The sequence below is a fragment of the Megalobrama amblycephala genome, linkage group LG2 (genome assembly GCF_018812025.1).
Source record: "Megalobrama amblycephala isolate DHTTF-2021 linkage group LG2, ASM1881202v1, whole genome shotgun sequence".
Taxonomy (NCBI): domain Eukaryota; kingdom Metazoa; phylum Chordata; class Actinopteri; order Cypriniformes; family Xenocyprididae; genus Megalobrama; species Megalobrama amblycephala.
In genome coordinates this window covers 15,899,662-15,926,144 of record NC_063045.1, presented here as the reverse complement: position 1 = coordinate 15,926,144, position 26,483 = coordinate 15,899,662, and the positions used below count along the sequence as shown (strand labels likewise).

General features: G+C 37.2%; 1 protein-coding gene and 1 long non-coding RNA gene across 3 annotated transcripts; one reads left to right on the top strand and one right to left on the bottom strand.

The window, feature by feature from the left end:
* ankrd24 (ankyrin repeat domain 24) lies at positions 1-26,445 on the top strand. Of its 2 annotated transcripts, XM_048183042.1 has the most exons (23): positions 1-134; positions 442-501; positions 8,129-8,259; positions 8,403-8,491; positions 8,573-8,637; positions 8,731-8,788; positions 8,898-8,968; positions 9,123-9,229; positions 12,716-12,891; positions 13,373-13,395; positions 14,765-14,851; positions 15,684-15,812; positions 16,231-16,350; positions 16,608-16,758; positions 16,875-17,038; positions 18,183-18,349; positions 19,228-19,931; positions 20,018-20,355; positions 20,691-20,924; positions 21,035-21,211; positions 23,708-23,863; positions 26,001-26,066; positions 26,154-26,445. In XM_048183042.1, exons 2-23 carry the CDS (start codon positions 466-468, stop codon positions 26,223-26,225), a joined length of 3,321 nt encoding a protein of 1,106 aa, XP_048038999.1. In that variant the 5' UTR covers positions 1-134; positions 442-465; the 3' UTR covers positions 26,226-26,445. The 2 variants fall into 2 exon arrangements, with proteins under 2 accessions (XP_048038999.1, XP_048039000.1); XM_048183043.1 differs by lacking the exons at positions 1-134; positions 442-501 and adding an exon at positions 5,443-5,495.
* Positions 15,830-19,298, bottom strand: LOC125263813. The gene is made up of 2 exons (XR_007183904.1): positions 19,162-19,298; positions 15,830-17,081 (listed from the first exon to the last, which is right to left on the bottom strand). It is a non-coding gene; the product is annotated as an uncharacterized LOC125263813 (long non-coding RNA).
* Positions 26,446-26,483: the final 38 nt, after the last annotated feature.

Below are 26,483 nucleotides of genomic sequence, written 5' to 3'. Positions count from 1 at the left end.
CGCTGATTGGTCGGGTTTCGTGCCCAAATCCAACAGGCGTGTATTCTGCAAATGACGTCAGGGCATCCCACCACAGGACATCTCATACAGCAGCAGACCTGAGGAAAGCAAAAGAATAACATCAGAAACTGAATGTAAGTCATTGTGCATTTATCTTGCTTTATTTACTGCCTGCTTCCCTATTCATATGCTTCCTCGACTTGAGTCTACTTAAAACATGCGGTTAGAGCAAGAATGATTATTCGAAATAAATAATGATACAAAATAAACTACGACACAAAGTTGCTAGTGATTCAATGTTAGATTTGCTGAACATATTAATTACAGAAATTATTGTTTTTATTCACATTATATAATAGGTTTCCAGAAGCACGTGTGTGTGTAAAAACAGTAGACTGTATTTTAATTTCCTAATTAAATGTGTTGCTTTGTCTATTACAGCTCATGAACATTCTTTAGAACAACATGAAAACACTGAAAGCAAAGTTCAAGAAGACAGAGGTAAGAGCCCGTCACATACTAAGTATGCTAGATTTCTTTCTTATGTTTGACTATTAATCCAAGCCATTATGTCTGCAAAACTGTTTTATTTAATGTTTCGTAGTACCTAAGCTGTTAGATCTCTTGAGTATCTTGGTTACTTGTTGCTTTGAGTTTGTATCTGCAAATGTGTTTTACCCGCAGAAGCCTACAGACAGCACCTGTAACCAGAGACCTCTATAGTGTTGAATTATTGAAACACATTCATTCACACACACTGGCAGACTCAGTATATACTGCACTCTTCATTGTTTTGAGGGTTCGTTTAGCATTGGAAGCTTTTATGGCTCTTCATCTTCTTTAATATTCATAAAACATCGTGTTATTGGATGTAATCCTACTGCGTGAAGACAACATACTTAATATATTCGGTGTGTGTTTTCCCCCTGCTGAGGTGGTGTGTATCAGATTTGAGGTTGTGTTGGGATGAACAGATAGATGACCCACTGTAGGGGAGAGAAAGTGAGCTGCTTGTTTTCTGTTTGTTTTTATATTATCTTTCATTCAAGCCTCATGTCTGGGTCAGATGTCCACAGTGAAACTTTCTCTGCTGCTGCCATAAAGTCAGTGATGGACATATTAGGAAAGTTTTATTCCTCTGAATGGGTTGCTCTTACAAAACACTTTTACTCAAATATAATATATAGGCCTATACTTATAGACAATTATATGTATATACATCGATCAGGCATAACATTATGACCCCCTTCCTAATATTGTGTTGGTCCCACTTTTACTGCCAAAACAGCCCTGAACCATGGTGGCATGGACTCCACTAGACCCCTGAAGGTGTGCTGTGGTATCTGCACCAAGATGTAAGTAGTGAGGTGGGGCCTCCATGGATAGGATTTGTTTGTTCAGCACATCCCACAGATGCGTGATTGGATTGAGATCTGGGGAATTTGGAGGCCAGGTCAATACCTCAAACTTGTTGTTGTGCTCCTCAAACCATTCCTGAACCATTTTTGCTTTATGGCAGGGCACATTATCCTGCTGAAAGAGGCCACAGCCACCAGGGAATACTGTTTCCATGAAAGAGTGTACATGGTCTGCAACAATGCTTAGGTAGGTGGTACATGTCAAAGTAACATCCACATGGATGGCAGAATCTAAGGTTTCCCAGCAGAACATTGCCCAAAGCATCACATCGCCTCCGCCGGCTTGCCGTCATAGTGCATCCTGGTGCCATGTGTTCCCCAGGTAAGCGACGCACCCGGCCATCCATGTGATGTAAAAGAAAACGTGATTCATCAGACCAGGCCACCTTCTTCCATTGCTCTGTGGTCCAGTTCAGATGCTCACGGGCCCACCGTTGGTGCTTTCAGTGGTGGACAGGGGTCAGCATGGGCACCCTGACTGGTCTGTGACTATGCAGCCCCATACGCAACAAACTGCGATGCACTGTGTATTCGACACCTTTCTGTCAGAACCAGCATTAACTTCTTGAGCAATTTGAGCTACAGTAGCTCATCTGTTGGATCAGACCACATTGGCCAGCTTTCGCCCCCCACGTGTATCAGTGAGCCTTGGTCGCCCATGACCCTGTCGCCGCTCCACGACTGTTCCTTCCTTGGACCACTTTTGATAGACACTGACCACTGCAGACCGGGAACACCTCACAAGAGCTGCAGTTTTGGAGATGCTCTGACCCAGTCGTTTAGCCATCACAATTTGGCCCTTGTCAAACTTGCTCAAATCCTTACTCTTGGCCATTTTTCCTGCTTCTGACACATCAACTTTGAGGACAAAATGTCCACTTGCTGCCTAATATGTCCCACCCACTAACAGGTGCCGTAATGAAGAGATAATCAGTGTTATTTACTTCACCTGTCAGTGCTCATAATGTTATGCCTGATCAGATAAAAAATTAAGCCAGATTTTTTTCATAGTTTCCGTTATTCTCAGAAGAGATAATATAATGCAAAACATACTAATACAGTACAATTTACTAATGTAAACTATTAATAATTTAATTTATGCTGATATATATTTATATATAAAATAAATCTAAATTTGTGTATATATTAAGCGTATCTATATATATTAAAATAATATATAAATAACAAATATAAACATACAAAATAAAAATACATTTAAATAACATTGTTTTCTATGTAACTGTAATGACAACAGTGAAGTTTTCATATTGTTTATATACCATTATAGTAGTATATATTTTGAGCTTATTTATATTTTTTATAAATGTGAATATTTTTTGTAATTAAATATTATTTTTATATTTTCAGTTTTCACACAGTTTTAAATTTTAGTTTGTTTTGTAGAATATTTGTAATAATTTTATAGTTATAGTTTTTGTTTTTTATATATTTTTATTTAAGTTTAATCTATTTTTTATATCAGTTTTAGTAATTTTAGTACTTCAACTTATTAGTTAGCTTCCTAGGCAACATTTCTCAGTTTTTTATATTTACATTTAATTTTATTTCAGTTTACTTAAATTAACAAAAGCAATTTTTAGTAAAAAAAAAAAAAAATTTAAATAAATAAATAACAGTACTAAATGATAATAAGCTAAGCTTTTCTGCATTACGATAATGTAAATTGATGGTGAAAATATGCATGTTTTTAATGAGAAAAAATGTCGTGATCCAATAATCTAATCCTGATGGTTAAAATCCTGGCCTACAACTCAAAATTCGTCACATTACAGAAGTAAAATGGATTGTGAACACTATTTCATATTGACTTTCATGTACTGGAGACTTTTAACCAACTGGACCAGTTGGTTAAAAGTCATCGCAAAAATAACTTCTCTAAAGCCGGGGACACACCTAACGATTAGCTGAAACATTCTAAGACTGAACTGAACACGCATACCGATTGTTTCCTTCGACTGGAGTATATACTCACACATGGAATTTGAACACCGACTGTAATCGCGGACTGAACGCAACTGGCTCTGACTGGACGCGTTTAAGCGCGACCAGTTATAAGTATCAATTTACATTCATAATCGGCCTTACTATCGTTAAGTGTGTGCGCGGCTTAAAAAGGAAGTTAAGAGAAAAGTCTACATCATTCTAGAGAGCATTTGATTGGACAAAAATATTGCTTCACCTTTCCATGAAAAAGATGACTCATCAATATTTATAAAGAGAAAGATGCCTGCTTTTGCTAAAAGCTAGTTTTGGGAACTTTTAGGAGTACGTTAGCATATAAATGAGCTCAAAGCTACCAGACACTGACTAAAAAACACAAAACTGTTATTATGCAGCATACATCATCACAGGAAGTGACTAAATCAGACTGACTTTGCATGAAAGTGATACACTACTGTGCACTAGACACTGGGAGGGGTTGCAGAACCCAAACTGTTTATTTTTATACCTCCATTTAGTCTGATTGCTGACTGTGTATTTCTCTGTTGTGTTTGCTGAGTTTTCACCCCCTGATGCTAATACAGTAGCTTTGGGACCAAAGAAAGATTAGCCGAGGCGTGAGATGTAGGGAACGCTGTGAACGGTAAAATAAATGGTATTGGAGAGAAGTTAGACAGAACTGTTATATAGAATAAAAAAGAAGGACACCGGGACAGAGAGGTGCGTGCGTGCCAGGCAGTGACTGCAGTGTGTGTCGTATATCTCCGCAGACAGCAGAACAGGACAGCATAGCAAGAGTTGCACTCGACGAAGCTGTATTTGCAGGACAGATTTCAGCAATTGGATATACAATATTAAGTGGCATTTAGGCATTTGTGTTGTTACCGACAGATTAGATATATGGTCTTAACCTTGTCTCTTTTATGACAGCTTGAATGAGGAGTGGTCGTGTTCAGGTTCAGCTCATTTGAACTTTTTTATGGACATATAGTGTCCTTGTTGAGAGCATGTGTGTGGATGGTTTGTGGAAAGAAGCAGAGGTTTCATACGTCCTCTGAGCTCTATGGATCCTCATGTCGTCTTTTGCCCAATGAAACGCTTCTGCATGTGTTACGGCGTGATTACGGTACGTACAGCTCCTCCTCGTGAGGGTATACTCATGGAAACAGAACTGCATTGCAACATTTTCTTAATCGTTATTTTTATGTTTTTTAGTAAGCATATCCTTAAAACAAGATAAATGTACTTGAGAAGCACAATTTTGTAAACAAGATATTGTGGCCTTGAATTAAGAATTTGCTTCTACGACTTATAAATATGTACCCTTGTTTTTAGTTAAACTGTGATCATGTTGTACTGTTTTGATTGAATGAAAATGAGAGAACAAATTAGTACAATATGGTCATGATTTAACTAAAACAAAGGAACAAATCTGTACAATGTGGACACGATGTAACTAGAACGAAAGTTGGTACAACATGATTACAATTTAATTAAAACGAGGGAACAAATTTGTATAATGTGGACACGATTTAACTACAACAAAGGAACAAAGTTGTACAATGTGGTCGCGATGTAACTAATGAGTCAAACGAAATTGAACCCTCTGGTCAAAAATTACCTATTTTTGTATTTCCATGTACTATATTTTAGTTCGATAATGTTTTTTTTTTTTAATTAAACTGTCGTAAATCTGTAACTTAAGACTTAAGTTTGGTCTCTTTTTAAAGAAGACTTTTTCACATTGCTGAAGTGAAAAAAAGTTTTTAAAAAAGTGGAACTAAAAAAAGTTATAGTGTATTATTATGAAAAATGCACAAAAATACTATTAAAGGTGCCATAGAACGTCTTTTTAAAAGATGTAATATAAGTCTAAGGTGTCCCCTGAATGTGTCTGTGAAGTTTCAGCTCAAAATGTAACTAACTGCCTATTTTGGGGCATCATTAAATATGAACCGATTTAGGCTGCGGCCCCTTTAAATGCTCACGCTCCCCGCCCACGGAGCTCACGCTTGCCTTAAACAGCATAAACAAAGTTCACACAGCTAATATAACCCTCAAAATGGATCTTTACCAAATGTTCGTAATGCATGCTGCATGCATACATTGGATCAAGTGAGTATAGTATTTATTTGGATGTTTACATTTGATTCTGAATGAGTTTGATGGTGCTCCGTGGCTAAAGCTAACATTACACTCTGTTGGAGAGATTTATAAAGAATGAAGTTGTTTATGCATTATACAGACTGCTAGTGTTTAAAAATGAAAATAGCGACGGCTCTTGTCTCCGTGAATACAGTAAGAAACAATGGTAACTTTAACCACATTAGCAATAGGGTTGTTCCGATTCCGATACTAGTATCGGAAATACCACCAATACCACAAAAATTTCTGGCATCGGTATCGGCGAGTATTTAAACTCACGTACCGATCCGATACCATTTTCTTAAACAATACCTAGTTGTGCCCGCTATCTTTGCTTAACGCAGCAAATCGGAAATCAATTCTTCTTCGTGGCTCAGAATGCAAACACAGGAAGTTGTGCTGTGTTGCCACAAGCAACCACTGTTTAGAGCAGCGGAGAAGTGAAAACGCGCTAGCAGTATGTCTGCTGTTTGGCAGTATTTCAGACCAGTAAAACGGCGACATGTCTCATATGCAATGCTGCAATTTCGAGTGGCACAAGTATTGGCAACTTTAACACAAATAACTTAATAAAGCATTTGAAGACGCGTCACCCCGCGCAACACGATGGTTACATTTAGGTTAATGCTGCGTTCACACCAGACGCGAATGAAGCGATAAGCGCGAGTGATTTACATGTTAAGTCAATGCAAAGACGCGAATTGACTCCCTGCGGCGCGATTCGCGTGAATGACGCGGTGAAAATTGAGCGATTCGGGCGTTTGACGCGCTTAAGATGGAGAAGGATGAGGCGTGCCAGCTTCATTCAAACAAAGAGAAATGTTTTTAAAAGACAAATAAAGATAACCGACAAAATTGTCGGGTTTATTGTTCTGGATGACCAGCTGCTGTCAGTCGTCGAAAACGTGAGATTTTTATTTAACAAAATTGTTTCTGGACTTCAAGTTTTAAAGAGATTATTATCTTATATAGCCTAATTATATTCCTAGATTTATTTGTTGCACTGTTTTTATAGTTATATTGTAAAACTAATATACCTTTTTCAGTTTACAGTGTTAGATTTGTGGCTGCATTTGAAGTTCTTTTTCACTTAAAATAAATAAATAATATAACTGACAAATGTATGTCAGATAATAAAAATACTCTAGTTCTCTGTATGTTTTTGTTCTTGTTTTATTAAGGGATAAGTCTGAAGCACACCAGACTTGTTTTATTAAGGGATAAGTCTGAAGCACACCAGACTTGTTTTATTAAGGGATAAGTCTGAAGCACACCAGACCGATTCCGATACCTGAGCTCAGGGTATCGGCCGATACCGAGTACCGATCCGATACCCTGAGCTCAGGTATCGGAATCGGTATCGGGAATGGAAAAGGGGTATCGGAACATCTCTAATTAGCAACATGCTAACGAAACATTTAGAAAGACAATTTACAAATATCACTAAAAATATCATGTTATCATGGATCATGTCAGTTATTATTGCTCCATCTGCCATTTTTCGCTATTGTTCTCGCTTGCTTACCTAGTCTGATGATTCAGCTTTGCAAAGATCCAGACGTTATTACTGGCTGCCCTTGTGTAATGCCTTGAACATGGGCTGGCATATGCAAATATTGGGGTCATACATATTAATGATCCCGACTGTTACGTAACAGTCGGTGTTATGTTGAGATTCGCCTGTTCTTCAGAGGTCTTTTAAACAAATGAGATTTATATAAGAAGGACGAAACAATGGAGTTTGAGACTCACTGTATGTCATTTCCATGTACTGAACTCTTGTTATTTAACTATGCCGAGGTAAATTCAATTTTCAATTCGATGGCACCTTTAAGTTTTATATGAAATATATATTTTCCAAAACATGGTTTACTCTAAAACTGTGAAGGAAAAGGTTGTGCCCCAAATTTGAGGTTGATATCTCACAAAAAATGAGCTTTCAGTAAGATTTTGTTTGGGCACAGTACCAAACATTTCCACTAGATAAAATTCGTCTCCCATTCGTTTCCAATGCAGTCATTTTGACCGCGAACACATACAAGTGTGACTGTTTTTTTCAGGGCCATTTAACCTTTTCAAATCATGTCCATGATTTTTTTTGTGTGTGTGTGTGTGTGTGTGTGTGTTCACATAGCAAGTGTCAAAACCTTTACCAAGTTTTTTTCATGGTCGAGACTCAGTAAATATTAAAGGTAATTAAAATTAGGGCTGAACGATTAATCGCATTTGTGATAATATCGCGATATGAAAAAACACAATTTTTTTTAACCGCAAAGGTTACGATTACACTCTGGTCATGTGACATGCCAGAGTAAAGCAGTCTGAAGAGGAAGCATCAACTTGGCATGTTAATCATATAGGTCTGGCCTACAGGAAAGAACAGTTTATGTTTAATCTATCTAATATTGTGTTACAATAGAGGAGGGAGAAAATCAGTCAGTCAGCCCTGATTCATTTATAAAGAGAGTAGCATTCAGTCCACTTGTGTTTTTTTTTTCCAGTAAATTGGAGATGCTGTAAACTTTTATAAGCTGGTGGTTAGAGTTAGAAAAAATGATGTGTATAATTGCGTGTTTTGTGAGTTTGTTTCTCTGTGTTTTTAGAGTCAGGACTGGAGTAAGACTGATGACAGATTGCTGCAGGCTGTTGAACAGAATGATCCAGAAAAAGTAGCCGCGCTGCTGGTGAAGAAAGGTCTCTCCCCCTCCAAATTGGACACGGAGGGCAAATCAGCGTGAGTGGACTTTTGATTTCAACTCAGTCAGATGTTAAACCATACACTGGCCTTTCTTAAGTGACATATTCTTGTGAAAATTGTAAAAAAAAAAAAAAAAAAAAAAAAAAACCTTTCAATCAAAAACATTGTTCAATTCACAGGTTCCATCTTTGCGCATCTCGAGGTCGGTTGGACTGTCTAGACGTCATCCTCTCTCATGGGGTGGAAATCAATGTAACAGACGGCACAGGTAAGATTTATTCGAATCGGCTAGTTTTACTAAAGGAAGTTGTGATAGATTTCAATGAGATCTGTCCATTTCTCTCTGTAGGTTTTAATGCTCTTCATCTTGCTGCTAAGAATGGACAGCCAGATTGTCTAAAGAGACTTCTTCAGGTAGGATTCTTGAACATAGTCCCATAGAAAAAAATAGAGCCAATATTGATTTGATGTTGATGTGGAAGTACAGTTGTAATGTTCATCCTGTAGGAAAGGATGCCTGTCGACTCCACGGACAGTTTTGGGAGGACTTCCCTTCACCATGCTGGTAATAATAACGCTCCTAATATATATAACATATAAACATTATACCGAACATACGATTTGTATGTAACAATAAGCTGGTTTTGATTCATTACGTATTTGTTTTTATGCAGCTGTAAGTGGCTGCTTGTCCTGCACTGAGATTCTGTGGGACTTTAAAGCCAATCTTGATGCTCAAGATGGAGTAAGTTCATTGGAACACAACACAATGTAAAAAGATCATTTACATTTGTATCCAAAGTGACATTCTAGATATACTTTTTATTAGTATGCATGTACTGTATCCATTGAAGTCTCCACCAAATATTGATTACAGTATATTTACTGTTTTCTCTTAGGATGGGTCAACTCCATTGATCCTAGGGGCCCAGATGAGCAGAGTCGAGCTGTGTGCCTTCCTTTTGGAACGAGGAGCCAATCCTAATATACAGGATAACCAGGGCAGGTGATATGCTGGTATAAAATTCGAAGGGTCTTTAAAGGGATAGTTCACCCAAAAATGAAAATAAAAATCATTTATTCACCCTCAAGTTGTTCTGAACCTGTATGAATTTGTTTCTTCTGCTAAACACAAAAGAAGATGCATTTCAAAAGAGTCTGCACACTCCACCCAAGAAGAAAAAACATCAAATGCAAGACAAAAAACAGAATTTACAATGTTTTGATTGTAAGTTTGAAATTGACAAAGGTCATAAAGGTCACATGTGACTGAAACGTTTGCTCTTTGCTTGTTTGCTTTTTTTTTTTTTCAGTAAATTTTGTTTTTTGTCTCGCATTTGATGTTTTTTCTTCTTTGGTGGAGTGTGCGGACTCTTTTGAAATGATTCACTATATGGATATTTTTGTCTACGCACCTCATTTGGACTTATTTGAAGGCGCGGTGAGTTCCTGACTACTAGTCAATGGGGAAGTAAATGATGACAGAAGTTTTTGATAACATTTTTGAGTGAACTATCCCTTTAAAAAAATGACAAAATACTGCATGGATTCAATAAGTATTGTTATTATTAACTAAAACTAAAACTACTGTTTTTTTTGTTGTTGTTTGTTTTATTTGAAATAAGCTAAAATAAAATATTACATGAAAAAAATAAATATTAGATGAAAAACTTAAAAAGAAAATTAGATGAAACGTTGCCTTGGCAACTTAAATAGAAATGGAAGATAAAAATTTAAAAAAATAAATCTGAAATTAAAATCAATTAAAGCTAAATATAAAAAAATAAAATAAGAAAATGACTAAAGCTTAGACTAAAATGAAAACTGATTATATAAAAATAAAGGCTAATTCAAACTATAAATAAAAACTTTAATAGTATATAAATAATACTAAAATAACACAGGTTTAAATCACAATGTAAGAATTATAACATAATTGACATCAGCGTATCAAACCATCACAATCCTGATAACATTTACTTCAGTGAAAAGCCATCAGATGTATTGTATTATTAATTTCTCCCACATACACAATTTACCAAAATGAAACTACAGAAAAAAATCAATAAAATAAACATGTTTTTTTGTTTTTGATGTTGTTTTTATTCCTTTCCTAAACTTGGAAATGATCATGTTATTTTAATAGAAACAAATGTAATAACCTTAGGGGATACAATGTATTCAATAATATACAAAAATATTAGGAATTATTAATGTGCTTTTCTTCTATAATAGAGTGCAACAGTCGGGTTCCTACGGAAGAGGATTAGGGCCAAGCAATAATAAAAAAATAAAACCATCTCGAGATTAAAGTTGTTAAATTTCGAGAAAAAAGTCGAAATAAAATGTTGAGAATAAACTCATTAAATTTCGAGAAAAAACTCGTTAAATTTCAAGAAAAAAGTCGAGATAAAATGTTGAGAATAAAGTCATTAAATTACGAGAATAAAGTCATTAAATTACGAGAAAAAAGTCGTTAAATTATGAGAACAAATTTGTTAAATTATGAGAAAAATGCAGTTAAATTTTGAGAAAAAAGTCGAGATAAAATGTTGAGAATAAAGTCATTAAATTACGAGAAAAAAGTCGTTAAATTACGAGAACAAATTCGTTAAATTATGAGAAAAATGTTGTTAAATTTCGAGAAAAAAGTCAAGATAAAATGTTGAGAATAAACTCATCAAATTATGAGAAAAAAGTCGTTAAATTACGAGAACAAATTCGTTAAATTATGAGAAAAAAGTTGTTAAATTTCGAGAAAAAAGTCGAGATAAAATGTTGAGAATAAAGTCATTAAATTATAAGAATAAAGTCATTAAATTATGAGAAAAAAGTCGTTAAATTACGAGAACAAATTCGTTAAATTATGAGAAAAATGTTGTTAAATTTCGAGAAAAAAGTCGAGATAAAATGTTGAGAATAAAGTCATTAAATTATGAGAATAAAGTCATTGAATTACGAGAAAAAAGTCGTTAAATTATGAGAACAAATTCGTAATTTAACGAATTTGTTCTCATAATTTAACGACTTTTTTCTCATAATTTAATGAGTTTATTCTCAATATTTTATCTCGACATTTTCTCGAAATTTAACGATTTTTTTTCTCGTAATTTAACGAGTTTTTTCTCATAATTTAATGACTTTATTCTCAACATTTTATCTCAACTTTTTTTCTCGAAATTTAACGACATTTTTCTCATAATTTAACAAATTTGTTCTCATAATTTAATGACTTTTTTCTCGTAATTTAATGACTTTATTCTCAACATTTTATCTCGACTTTTTTCTCGTAATTTAACGACTTTTTTCTCATAATTTAATGACTTTATTCTCAACATTTTATCTCGACTTTTTTCTCGAAATTTAACAACATTTTTCTCATAATTTAACAAATTTGTTCTCATAATTTAACAACTTTTTTCTCGTAATTTAATTACTTTATTCTCAACATTTTATCTCGACTTTTTTCTTGAAATTTAACAAGTTTTTTCTCTAAATTTAACAACTTTAATCTCGAGATGGTTTTATTTTTTATTATTGCTTGGCCCTAATCCTCTTCCGTAGGTTCCATTAGTACAAACTCCATGCTTTTTATCCATAGGAAAAATATTTTTTAACAATAACTTAAACCTTTAAAGACAGACCTACTGTGAGCTGTGAGGTTGTTAATAGATGGTATTTGGTATGTGAGGTTGCTAATAGATTGGTATTTTAACAGTTGAATTTGTGGTGAAAAACTACATTACCCATGATACTGTACAGAAAATTCCACCAATCAGAGAGTCAAAACAAGCAAAATGTGCCATTCTCGTTAGCTCTGCCCACTTCCATGAAGAACTGCAAATGACGTAATTGAGTCGGTCGTCCTACGCTCTCAAAATACTTAAAGGGATAGTTCACCCACAAATGAAAATTCTGTCATCATTTACTCACCCATATGTTGTTCCAAACCTGTATGAATTTTTTTGTTCTGTTGAACTAAAAAGAATATATTTTGAAGAATGTCAGTAACCAGACAGTTTACTGTAGCCATTGTATTTTTTTTTTCCTGCTATGCTAGTGTCCACCATCAAATGTCTGGTTACCAACCTTCTTCAAAATATCTTCTTTTGTGTTCAGCATTGGAAAGAATCTCCTACAGGTTTGGAACAACATAAGGGTGAGTAAATGATGACCGAATTTTCATTTTTGGGTGAACTATCCCTTTAAGTATTTGCATTTTATTATGATGTTGCAATGCTTCATGGGATTGTAGTTTTTCCCATTACTAAAAGCCGTTAATTACACAGTCTTGTACCTTTTAAATTTTTGTCCAATTTTCAAATACTTTTTTCCTTCAAATCAAAAGTTTGTAATGTTCTGATTCACCTCATAGCTGGTTGGTTTGGTTCATGGTTTAAAACGCTTTAACGAAAACTTTTTTGAAATCCCTACGTGAGAAATGAACAGATTAAAATACTTCCGGAACCAATCATAATGTGTTTCGAGACAGATCAGCATTGATGTTGGCCTGCGAGAGTGACAGCATGGAGACTGTAGAGGTGTTACTGAAGGGCGGAGCTAACCCACACCTAACCGACGCCCTGGGGCACAACTCCGCCCACTACAGCATCACCACCGGCAACCAAAATATAACCCAGCTTCTGCAGAACGAAGGCGTGACCGCAGGTAACCACACACACATCTATCCCTCACCTTTAATTCCTTAGAGAGAGGGGCCATCTGGAGCCTGGTGGTTCTTCTTCCCACCGCCTCTGATGTTTGGCCCCATCTCCATTTGGATATGCTCGTAATCTGAGAGGAGAGACTGAAAAACAGATGTTACATTGGATCAAGGGATGAAAACAGAGAGAAGTTTGCTAACTCGAGTTACAAAGGCCGATTGGAAACATATGTTGGACTGAGTTGGAAATGGATCCCAGTGTTAATAAAGGGCCCATGTGGTCGTACCACCTGACAGAGTGATAAATGTGCTGCCTGTCTGCTTTCATGTTGCCTCTTTTTTACTGCAACAGTGAGCATGTGGTGGAACGGGAAGATTATATATAGTTATGTGTTTGAATGTGGTTTACGGTGTGTTTTTGGAGTGGTGTGTGTGAGTCTCACTGCACCGCTGTCTGTTTCTTATTTCTGTCCTGTGCATTCCCAGCTGCTGAGGGTTCGAGTGAGGAGGTAATTGTTACTAATGGCATTTTAAAAAAATTGCCCCTGCAAACACTTTATCACATGCATACAAATAACTGAACCACAGAAAATCCTCAAGCATGGTCAACGATACTTTATGCTGCTGTAAAATACACGTATCATAAATATAGTCAATTTTGTACCTCAACTGAGAGTAGGGTAACTGCAGTCTCTGAATAGCTTGATTTAAAGGTGAAGTGTGTGACTTTTGCGCCCCTTGTGGCACCAGATGGTATTGCAAAAAAACAACTCTAGCCTAAACTTCTGAGTTAAAGGTCCCGTTCTTCGTGATCCCATGTTTCAAACTTTAGTTAGTGTGTAATGTTGTTGTTAGAGTATAAATAAAATCTGTAAAATTATAAAGCTCAAAGTTCAATGCCAAGCGAGATATTTTATTTAACAGAAGTCGCCTACATCGAACGGCCAGTTTGGACTACATCCCTCTACTTCCTTCTTTAATGACGTCACTAAAACAGTTTTTGACTAACCTCCGCCCACAGGAATACACAAGAGTTGCGTTTGTAGAGTGTGTTTGTCGCCATGTCGTCGAAGCGCCGTTATTTTCATCCCGCAGTCCAATCACCGGGTCTGATTCCGGTTCAAATTGATAGGGTAAAATTAAAGACATGTTTACAATAACACTGAGCGTGTGCATCTCCACGTTATGGTAAGAGGCGTGACCTTTCCGGGCACGGTGTGCTCAGAGCTGTCGAATCACAACACAGGAGCCGCTGGCATTCTCGTTACGTGTTTCTGCAGGAGGGACTTCATAGAACAAGGAAGTCATCAGCCCGTTTTTATGACAGTGGAAACAGCCGTATACAGATAAGTAAATTATGTGAAAAATACTGTGTTTTTTTACACGCAAAACATGAACACATGTTATATTGCACACTATAAACACAATCAAAGCTTCAAAAAAACACGAAAAATGGGACCTTTAAGGTGTGTTCACGTTTATCATTGTTTTGTAAATTTTCATGGCCGAAATCTAGATATTTTAATAAGAATCCATGCAATCATGAATTCTGTTTGAGGGCAAATTACTTTTCCACACGGTTTTACATCGGTTGAGCAAATTCGTGAATGATTTCTGTGTGAGCTGTGCTTCATAGATTACTATTTGCTGGCAAAATTTTGCTAATGTGACCACACCTCATATAGCTGGGATAGGAAAAAGTATTTAAAGAAGGAAAAAAAAGACCAACTTTCCCTTTAACATCACAAAAGAACACACTTTACCTTTAAGAACTCATAAGCACTTTGAAGACAGAAGCGTATATTACAAATCTGACTAACACTGCTGCTACTTGATTTGCTTTCTAACCTGTGCATCCTCAAACCCCGCCCACATCAGCAGGCTCCTCCTCCTCCCAATCCCCCATCTAGCGGAACCACACCCCGCAAGAGGAAAGCCCCTCCTCCTCCTAAATCTCCTGCTCAGGTACAACATGGGATTCATGGATCCCATGAAACACTGCTATGAAAAGGAAGCTTTTTTTAAAATTAGTTTCCTTAAAGGGATAGTTCACCCAAAAACTCTGTCTTCATTTACTTACCATCATGTCGTTCTAAAACTGTATGGCTTTTCTTCTTCGGTGGAAGATAAAATTAGATGTTTAAATAAATGTTCACACTGCTCTATTCCAACAATGATGGGACTGTAAAGCTTGAAAAATAGAAATAAACACCATAACAGCATGAGAGACTTTTCATTTTGCATGAACTATTCCTTTAAATACATGACTTTGGTTTTATTAGTTAATAATTGCATGGATTATTCATATTTAAGTGCACACGAGAACTTTTGAACAACAACAAAAAAAAATTCTGGCTAATTCATAACCCGTTTGTATGCAGATGAATTTGTTTTTAACTTAATTGTGATGTTAATGAATTTGTAATATTATAAATAACCTTAGAAGGTTAATCATTTGCATAAAACACGCCCGAAACCATCTCCATATAAGGGCTTTCCTGACAATTTGACAATCATGATTTGTTGGTGAAAACGTTTGTATGTAGATTTCATTCTCAAATTTAAATGAAATCTGTTTTATTTAAAAAAAAATGTCTGTTTAAATTTTTCTAGACTCTGTTTTAATAGTTTAGTTTAAATATACTGTAAATTCCACTTTCATGACTGGATTCAGTGATTCAGTCTGCATTTTCTGCATTATAGAAATCATAGGGCCCTAGTATCATACACATGGTTATTGCATGGCAACCACTGTTTTCACCTTAATATGCATGGCTTATGCTTAATAATTCTGCAGGGCCCACCTCCTTCCTCAGATGCCTCAAGTATGCCACCTCCCCCTGTCCCCACCCAATCACCTGAATCCCAGAGCCCTGGCCCACCTTCTCCCGCCCCCAGGACCCAACGTCCCCAATCTGAGAACCTTGTGAGTGGCAACGAATGTAAAAAAAGTATGATTTTAATGAATTGTAGCCCTGATTGTTCCAACATAACCCATAGTCAACAGTATATTACAATCAGTGTTGGGGGTAACGCATAACAAGTAATGCGAGTTTCGTAATCAGATTACTTTTTTCAGATAATGAGTAAAGTAACGCATTATTTTTACAACAAAGTATCTGAGTTACTTTTTCAAATAAGTAAGGCAAGTTACTTTGTTCTCCCATTTATTAACTGGCATCTTTTCCTCATGTTGAGAGAAATCGTGAGTAAGTGCAGAGGCGCTGTGTGAACATGATGGTTATTGTAGTTCTAGTCTAAATGTGAGCATTTACTCATCTAACTTACACAAAAACAGATTCAATATTTCTCAAAATGAATTGCATTGTGTGTTTGTGTGTCAGACAGAGGATGAGGAGGTCTTTGAAGAGATCCGTAAGCTCAGGCTGGAGAGAGGACGCCTGCTGCAGAAAATTAAGGTTCTGGAGCAGCAGCAGAGTAGTGCCACCACTGCCCTGGAGGAGGTACTGCACTTCTTTAAATATAATAAACTTATTGGCACTGACAAGGAACAATATGAGATTTGAAACCCTTGAAAATTCACGTTTCACTAAAGGTGATGCTTTACCTTTCAGAAAATGCTGATTGTCAACCTCAGGAGTCCCCCCAATAAATCAAAACATTCATTTTATATGACGTCTGCAATTTTTGCAACCTAGATTTGAATACAGTTTAAATTTGATTTTGTCACTTTATAGCAGTAATCACAATTGTTCTTCAGCTAAACTCTCTGAGAGAGCGTCTGAGCGAGGCTGAGGCAGAGCGTGACCGGCTGCTGGCTGATCTGGAGGAGTTGAGAGCGGCCCAGGTGAGCGGTGTCACCTGTGACTCGGAAGATGCGGAAGACTCAGATGACATGCTGGACTTCCCAGGTAAGCCAAGAACACTTACTGTAAAAAGTATTGTAGTTTGGATGGAAAGACCCTTATAGAGGTCACATCCCATAATAAGTCGACATTAATGAACATTCTTATATGTATATCATCAGGAGCAGAGAAGTTGCTGTCTAGGCGATCACGAGGACTAGATGCTGATTCGCCGGCTGACCGGGATGAGAGCGCCTCTCAGGGGAATCCTGCCATGGTTGAGCAGCTTCGTAGAAAAGTGGAGGAACTGACATCCCAGAATGCTGAACTGGTCCTCAAAGTGCAGGTGGAGCCTCTCTCCTTTAAACACGTACAAGCAGACCAAAGCACTAAAATCGCATGCACACACACACACACACACACACACACACACACACACAAACATATATAGAACGCTGACCTCATTGTCTGTTTTTTAGCAGCCTTGTTCAGATGGGCAAGATAAAAACAGACATATATGCACTAACCGCATACTGCATCTGACCTGCTTCTTAAAGCATAACAGCTAGATTTAGAGATTTAAAGGAAAACACATGTACTAATTTCAACCTGATGCTGTATATATAGGTCATATATTTACTTTGGATCAGCATATTTTAACATATTGTTAAACATATTTAACATATAACATAACATGGTGAATTGCATATTATAGTAATGCAGTGCACCTAGACATTCTCAATGGTAATTTCCACATTGAAAAGCATATATATATATATATATATATATATATATATATATATATATAATTTATTTTCAATATATGTCATTATTTTATGGCACTGCAGTATTGAGAACTGAGTGGGAAATGTGCTTAATTGTAACAAAAAAGGTCACAGTGCAAAAAAAATCTAAAATAAAATAAGGAATTAAACTTTAGACAGATTTCTTGATATTCAGATCAAACCAAATAGAGATGGCATTACACTTTGACACATACTTCCCAATTTAATCATATGTTTCATGGTCTAAAGATAAAGCTAAAACACAGCTGACATTATAATAGCACTAATCAGATCAGTGTGGTACTGTAGCCTGTTCTGATAAAAATAGCATGGCATGTAATGCTAAGCGCTAATATGGCATTCCACTTACAAAGCCCTTTTGGGAAATGTTTGGGGAACATGTGGCAAACTCAGGTTTTCTCATGCAAATGAGCTTAGTCGAATTTATTTTGTTGCAAATTTAACACTTATAGCTGCATGTTTGACATGAACTAATGTTTGCTAGAGTTCTCAAAAACCGGGTTGTATTTCACTGAAGTCCAGGGTTAAACAAACAGATCAAAGAACTCTATGAGGGTAATGGCTGAGGCAACATATGGCAACTACATGGGCTGACTTTAAAGAGAAAACAAGTAAATAAATTATTACAGTGTTCAGAGGCGAAAAAAATCTATAAAAAAAATTCCATTTTGTTATTGTCTGCAGATGCTGGAGATGTTTGAGAAGGATGACACGGATATGCAGAGCTCGGGTCCAGATTTTGTTCCTACGGCTCAGTATGAATCTCTGAGGAAAGAGTTTGAGGAACTACAGGAGAAATACTCCAGAGCCCAGGCTTCGACTGAAGCCTCAAGCATTGCAGAGGATCCTGGGTAATGTAGTTAAAATGAAATCAGACTAATGTCAGTCAGTTTTTCTTGATTATAATCTATTCACAAATAGCACATACTGTATGTGTCGCCAAGACACCCATTCAATGTGTTCATTTTCATCTGGGAGATGTTATTTTTAGAGGACTGCTTAGTTGCAGTGTCATTAATATGTTCCTTGTTTCTTTACTGGATGTTATCCACCTTAATTTTGTAACTTGAATGTGCAAGGCTTTCGGTGTCATTCGCTTCCAGTTATTTTACCTGTCCAAAAATAGTCCGTCATGGTGCTTGAGCTGTTTTAATTTGTTATCATATGATTTTAAAGTCATTATCATAATAGTAAACTTACAGAGCCCCGCACATGACATGCAAGAAAAAAATTAAATTGTGTGTATGATTTACTAATTAGTTCCCTCGATTTACTAAATCGTGTGCACGATTTAGCCACGATTTTTTCCTTGCATGTCATGTCCGGGGCTCCGTATATACTCAGTGGTTTGTAGCGCAAATACTTTTACTGTTTACTGCGCTTTATTCTTCTGATTATTATTTTCCTATAGCAACAAATAAATGGGAAGTCTTGCAAATGTAAAGAAAATGGCTTACTTCCGCATTGCAAAAAAAAAAGGTGGATCGTGATATCTAGAGAGCAGGGTGGCCGATTTAATAATGACAAACAAGATGAATTTAAAGACAAAATTGCTGAATTTAAGCAAACACTTATTTTACACAATATTTATTCAAAAATTAAAAAAAAAAAAAGTTTGTATTTGAGAAAATGGTAGTTGGTACTACCATTAGTTGGTACTTACTAATATCCATCACTCAAGCACATATGAATCCTGTCAAGTAATTAAAATGTGTGCTTTCCTTCTCAGATCTGAGGAGAAAGAGCAGAAACATCAAAAAGTGCTGGAGGAACAGCTGGTGCAAGCCCAGGCCGAGTTAGAGGAACTCAAAGAACAGATGCGTCTGGGGGTCTACTCCGTGGAGGACGCAGGAGAGAAGCCTGAAGGGGGTTCTGAGGCCCCCGAGAAAGGGGCAAATTTGGAAAGCCAGCAGCTGAGAGCGAGGGTGCAGGAGCTGGAGGCGGAGTTAGCCAGCAAAAAGAAAGATGGGGAGGGGCCTAACGAAGGTGACAATGACATCATCCAACAGCTGAACGAGAGGGTAAAGGAACTTGAGGCAGATCTGCAGGATAGAGAGAAAAGGAAAAAGGGAGAGCAGGAGAACGAGACAGTTGTAAGTCTCAAAAAGCAGGTGGAAGAGTTGGAAAAATCCCTGGAGCGAAGCAAAACGGCAGGGCGCGAGGAGGGCGAGGGAGCGCCGGTGAACGGGTTGCAGGCACGGGTGAAAGAACTTGAGAGGGAGTTGAAGGAGAGCGTCCCTCGAGGTCGGTTTGAGGAGGTTCAGGTCACTTTGGGTCTTCAGATTAACCAGCTAGCTCAAGAACGAGCCGAAGTGGCTACACGACTCAACCAGGCCTTGCTGGAGCTGGAAAGGCTCCGACCCCCATCCCACATAGACGAAAATGAGGACGACGAGGACCCGTCTGAAAGCTCAGAGGTTTCCATTGCTTCTGGTGAGTGCACCTGTTGTCCCTCCGAGACTTTCTGAACTAACCATTTGATTCCAGCCTTTAAATATAATTTTTTTTTGACCAATCAGAGCACTCCCTGCATCTGTCGCCGGGTGGACGGACCTTGGAGGCGATACAGGAGGAGCTGGAAGTTGCGAGGCAAGAGGCAGCACAAGCTCTGGACAGCCTGTGTGCTGAGAGAGAGAGCCGGGCTCAGGATGCACTACATCTGAGAGATGCAATACCACTTGTGAAACACCAGGAGGCGCTGTCCGCCGTAGCCCAGCAGCTAGCTCAAACGGAGAAAGAGCTGCAAGCAGAGAGGGCACTGCGTGAGCATGCTCAAACCGAGCTCACCAGACTGGAATCCAAGCTGCAGGCTCTGCAAAAAGACTCAGTTAGTAAGGAAGAACATGATAAAGTCAAGGTGAGTTATTCAAGATGATAAATTGTTAACAAATGATTTGTTCTTTGGAATCGGCTCTTTTGATTGATGCACTTAAAATGATTCACAAAATACTCATCTGTAAGAATTGATTCACTAAAGTAAAGTAGATTTCACAAAGCTACTAAAATGAAAATGGCTATCCCTGCAAAATGTATGAAATAAATACAGTTTTTGAATTCAGTAAATCATAAATTAAGTTTCTTTGGGGAACCCAAAATGGTTCTTCTATGGCATTACTGTGAAACCCCCCTTTTGTAACATTTATTTTTAAGACTGTACTATGGCACACTTAGCTTGATTCTTTCTCACTTCAGGCAGAGCTAGAGCGCTCTCTAGAGGAGAGTCGGCAGAGTGCAACAGCGGCGCAGGAGTCTCTGAGCGAGAGAGAGACAGAATTGAAAGAGCTGCGATCACAGAAAGCTTTAGAACAGGGACTGGTGTCCAAAGAAGACCACGAGGCCCAAAGACTCTCCCTGCAGGCTGAGATCAACACACTGACAGCCCAGTTGGCTGATCTAGCACGCAAGCATGAGAAGACCTGCACTGAGGTGTGTATTTATGTTGTCCTTGATGTCGTTTATGACAGTTTCCACTCCACCTATTTGCACATATCTTAAAATTGAGCCAAATTTTATTTTAAAAAAGTCTCCCTGCGCAGGTGTTCCAGGTGCAGCGGGATGCTTTATTTAATAAGAGCGAGCGTCAGGTGGCTGAATCTCAGCTGGAGACGGTTAAAAAGCAGCTGGCGGATCTTCAGGCTGAGTCCACCCACATCCAACAGCTGCATCAGGACATCCAGGACTCGCAGGGGCTCGTCAAGGAGAAAGACCGCAAGGTGTGGGGGAGAAAAAGTCTCCATGAGGGAATAGATTTTTTAACGACAATTTATATACCATTGAAGGGTTAGTTCACCCAAAAATGAAAATTCTGTCATTAATTACTCACCCTCATGTCGTTCCACACCTGCCAGGAACACAAATTAAGATATTTTTTATGAAATCTGAGAGCTCTCTGACTCCTCAATAGACAATTGTTAAAACCGTTGACGTGACTGCAGTGGTTCAACCTTAATGTTATGAAGCGACGAGAATTGTGCGCAAAAACAAAACAAAAATAACGACTTTATTCAACAATTTCTTCTCTTCTGCATCATTCTCATGCGTTGTTTATGTCCAGCGTTTCCGTGTTTACGCCGGCTCACGTAATTAATTACAGAATTTTCATTTTTGGGTGAACTAACCCTTTAAAGACAGACCTGTTGTGAGTTATATGCTTTTGTGCCCACATTATTTCAATTTATAATTTTTTTAATAATCCTGGTCAACAGTTGAATTCCTGGTGAAAGACTACATTTCCCATGATTCTGCAAAAAAAAAAAAAAATCAGACCACTAATCAGACAAGCAAATTGCGCCTAAAGACCACTTTAGACTTTAGACCAGACCAACGACATGATTGTGAGTGTGAAATAGCTTTTATAAACAGTAACAGTTAAATAAATAATAAGTTAAAGGTGCCGTAGAACGTCTTTTTAAAAGATGTAATATAAGTCTAAGGTGTCCCCTGAATGTGTCTGTGAAGTTTCAGCTCAAAATACCCCATAGATTTTTTTTAATTAATTTTTTTAACTGCCTATTTTGGAGCATCATTAAATATGAACCGATTTACACTGCGGCCCCTTTAAATTCTCGTGCTCTCCGCCCACGGAGCTCGCGCTTGCCTTAAACAGCATAAACAAAGTTCACACAGCTAATATAACCCTCAAAATTGATCTTTACAAAGTGTTCGTCATGCAGCATGTCTAATCGCGTAAGTATAGTATTTATTTCGATGTTTATATTTGATTCTGAATGAGTTTGAGGCTATGCTCCGTGGCTAAAGCTAACATTACACACTGCTGGAGAGATTTATAAAGAATGAAGTTGTGTTTATGAATTATACAGACTGAAAGTGTTAAAAAAGTGAAAATAATGAGTCTTGTCTCCGTGAATACAGTAAGAAACGATGGTAATTTTAACCACATTTAACAGTACATTAGCAACATGCTAACGAAACATTTAGAAAGACAATTTACAAATATCACTAAAAATATCATCATATCATGGATCATGTCAGTTATTATTGCTCCATCTGCCATTTTTCGCTATTGTCCTTGCTTGCTTACCTAGTCTGATGATTCAGCTGTGCACATCCAGACGTTAATACTGGCGTAATACATGTGTAATGCCTTGAACATGGGCTGGCATATGCAAATATTGGGGTCATGCATATTAATGATCACGACTGTTACGTAACAGTTGGTGTTATGTTGAGATTCGCCTGTTCTTCAGAGGTCTTTTAAACAAATGAGATTTATATAAGGAGGAGGAAACAATGGTGTTTGAGACTCACTGTATGTCATTTCCATGTACTGAACTCTTGTTATTTAACTATGCCAAGGTAAATTCAATTTTTAATTCTAGGGCACCTTTAATATTGAGTAACTTACATTTTAGACACAATACTGGCATTGTATGGTTTTGCTCCATCAATGAAAGTAGCTACTAAACGAGCAACACACACACACTCACTGAATAAATCCTTGGTATTGAATGAATCGGTTAAGTAAATGATTCAATGACTCACTTATAAAGAGTTTAATTCCTGAATGAATTAGTGTGTTTGAACAAATTAATTGAGCAAATGAGTCATGAATCAGTGTTTCGAACAGGTTACTGTAAGATTCATTGACTGTATTGATGCTTTTCGCAACCAAAAAGCCGGTTTACACAAAGGACAATAACTATAACTGCATAAAGTTATAATAATCATTTTAATTCTATGAGAATAGGTCCACAATACAGCCATAACAGTAATGCAGCAGAGGAACAATATTGTTGGAATCCCTTTCAGAATGATTTTTTCCAGCTGATGAATGATATAAACACTATCAAACCTGACTTTAAAGAGCTCACACATTTAAAGTGGCAGACGACATAACTGCAGCGCATGCGTAAAATAAACAGAACATTATCGTGGGTTGGTGTGGAAGCTAATATGGTTATTGTTCATATGAACAGGCCTTTACAAATGCAGATTCACATTTGAAGGCAGGTACTGACTGTATAAAAATATTAAAAATATATATCAAATCAAATACGTGTTCCGTAAAACAAACAAGAAAAGGGAAATTTATATTTTTGTGCCTATAGCCAACTTTCAGTGACATCTTTTGCCCTGACATTTCTAACCCTGATCCAGATGCACAATGCATCCATGTTTGTCCAGTTGCAAAAACCATGATATGGAGATTTGATTCTTTCTTTTTCCTCTTTCTTAACATCTCCCTGCAGATCACAGAGCTGTCTAAGGAAGTGTTTCGTCTGAAGGAGGCTCTGGGGGCTTTGACTCCCCCGTTGGGACGTTCTTCGTCTCCACCATCCTCAGGAATACCTGGACAACAGCTGGCACTGCAGAACCGTGTGACCACACTAACACAACAACTCCAGGTACTGTAAACATTACGTGATCCTCCCTTTATCAGTCATATTGATAAATACACTCTAAAAATAACGTTTCCAAGCCATAGAAGAACCACTTTCGGTTCCCCAAAGAAACTTTCAGTAAACAGTTCTTAAAAGAACCATTTTTTCTTAGTGTGAAGAACATTTTAATAATCAAAAGAACCTTTTTCCATTATAAAGGCCACTTCACACTGCACCGACAGACTCAATCAACAGCAGCAGACACTTCATCGGGTTTTGTCCAATCAGTGTGTTACCCCTGTCTACGTCTGTTGGTGTTGGTCCAAAGGGAGTTATTCTCTATATTAGGGTTGTAACGGTATGAGATTTCCACGGTATGATAACCGTCTGAGTAAATATCACGGTTTCACGGTATCATAGTATACGGTATTAAACAATCAATTTTTATTTATATCATCAATTAAAATGACCAATAAATTAATTAAAATGTTTGTTTTCTCTATTCAGATTTCAATAATCAAAAACAATCAAATACATTTAATAAATTATTATGGATTAGAAATTGAACAACTTTTATTAATAATTAAAATTCAGAAATTCTGCTTTGACTTAATTCTTCTGGCTTTTATTTTTTTTATACAAATATTATCAAAAATTATGGAAATGAAATTAACTTTTTTTATAATTATTTTGAGAAGTACATTCTATTTAACAATCATAATAAATTTGTCAATTTCTTCGAGTTAAAAACCGTCTTTTATTTTGACGGGATGTAGTGAAGAGCTTTGAGTTTCAGTGTATTTGACAATGGTTTTTCTCAAATAAAATGATGAAATGCTCATTAAGCGCTATCTCAGAGCAACCGTGGATATGTTTGTGTTCATGTCCTCTGATAACGAGACGGCAAACACTTAAAAAACAATAAGAGCGCCGCGCAGACTTAAGTATGTAGTACACGAAACAGCACAGCTCATTCACACAGGCAGACACGTTAAACAGACAGATATATTTATACAGCAGTCTGTTTGCGTTTAATATTCAAAGACCCCACCTAGACCATGTCGCGATCTGATTTATTGTACAGCTCTGCTTTCGTTTTATTCATCAGTCCAACAAATCGCGCGTTTTTTTTTTGCCTGACATCGCTGCGTTACTGTACATTCCATTTTCATGACTGGATTCCGGGATTCCCTCTCCATCACGCATATCATACGACCTAAGTTATAAACGGAACATACCTGCATCTACACGGATGGTGTTCTCGAATATAGGTCAACATGTTTGATGTGTTTCCTCCTTTTGCAGGTAGGCCTACTTTGCGCCCGCATTGTTTTTGGATATCTACACTCGAGGACTGCCCCGCGTTTGTTTTTCTATATCTAAAGTATTCCCATACTGCAAATTGTAACTTATTTTTCAACGGGACACAGAGAATAGAGATAGCAACTTCTGTCTCTGACATTGTCTGCTGTAGGCTATGTGTGGGTGTGGAGCAAGTTTAGTGAAGTGGAAAGTTGTTGTCTATATGCAGGTGAAATTCTGCGTCTTGATTTTTTTTTATTATTATTTTTTTTTTTTTACCATACCGTAAGTAAGCAAATGTACACGATATAATAACCGTACGTGTTCATACCGTGTGCCGGTATATCGTTACAACCCTACTCTATATCAGTGCACACTGTTTCTGAACTCCCTGAAATGCTTCAATTCTAGTCTTGAATTTTCTTCCGGGAACGAACACGTAACAAACAATATTCCTCATTTAAATAATTCCCGCCCAAAGCATATGCAAAAAGGGGCAAGGCCTCGTTGAGTTGTGTTAGTAGTGTGTTGAAACTTGTGATTATGGAAAGGGGTGTGACATTTCCAAAAGATGCTCAAAGCGGTTGACCAATCACAGCACACTGGTCCAGCCAACCAATCAGAGTACATTGCACTTTCCAGAGCAAGGGGCTTCATAGAGACTGGAACTAAACAGAGCATTACTGACAGACTGGGAAGAGAGGTGCTGCAACAATGAAAAATATGTGGAAAATAATGTGTTTTTTGAACATTCAAGCATGCAAATCTAATCAAGATTTTGTAAAAGGGCATAATATGGCCTCTTCAGGAGAGTAAACTCTTCAAATTCTCAAAGTCTTTGCTTTCTTCTTGTGCTCAGGACTGGGAGCGCAAACACAAGGCTGTCATTTCAATTTATCGTTCTCATCTATTAGCTGCTGTACAGGTGAGACCCATAAACCCAACCTTACTTCTACAGAAACATCTTTGTCTTATATTACTCTAACCTATGCAACTGTTTTTGACTTAACAGGGTCGGATGGATGAAGAAGTTCAGGCGCTTTTGCTCCAAATCCTCCGTATGACACAGAAAGGTCAAAATTAATGCTTTTTAACTGACAGCAATACACAGATTTCAAGTGAATGCTATACATACCCTTGAGCCGAAGCATATCAGCACTGTGCACAGAGAGGCACTGAAACTGTGATTGAGAAGATATAGTTTTGGAACATGACAGAGATTATTATATTTCCTGTATGTAATGATTTATGAGGGAGAACACTGATAATTTTGTACCACGTTTCAATAAACACTGAGAAACGCTGCTCGTCTTTCTTTGCAACTCTGCGGTTGACACTTTCA

Bases quoted from the DNA above. Each gene is read 5' to 3' on its own strand.
- ankrd24 (XM_048183042.1), top strand. From the start codon at position 466: ATGAAAACACTGAAAGCAAAGTTCAAGAAGACAGAG. The intron at 18,350-19,227 runs GTAATGTAGTTA...TTTCCTTCTCAG, and splicing joins AGCATTGCAGAGGATCCTGG to ATCTGAGGAGAAAGAGCAGA. The intron at 23,864-26,000 runs GTACTGTAAACA...TCTTGTGCTCAG, and splicing joins CACTAACACAACAACTCCAG to GACTGGGAGCGCAAACACAA.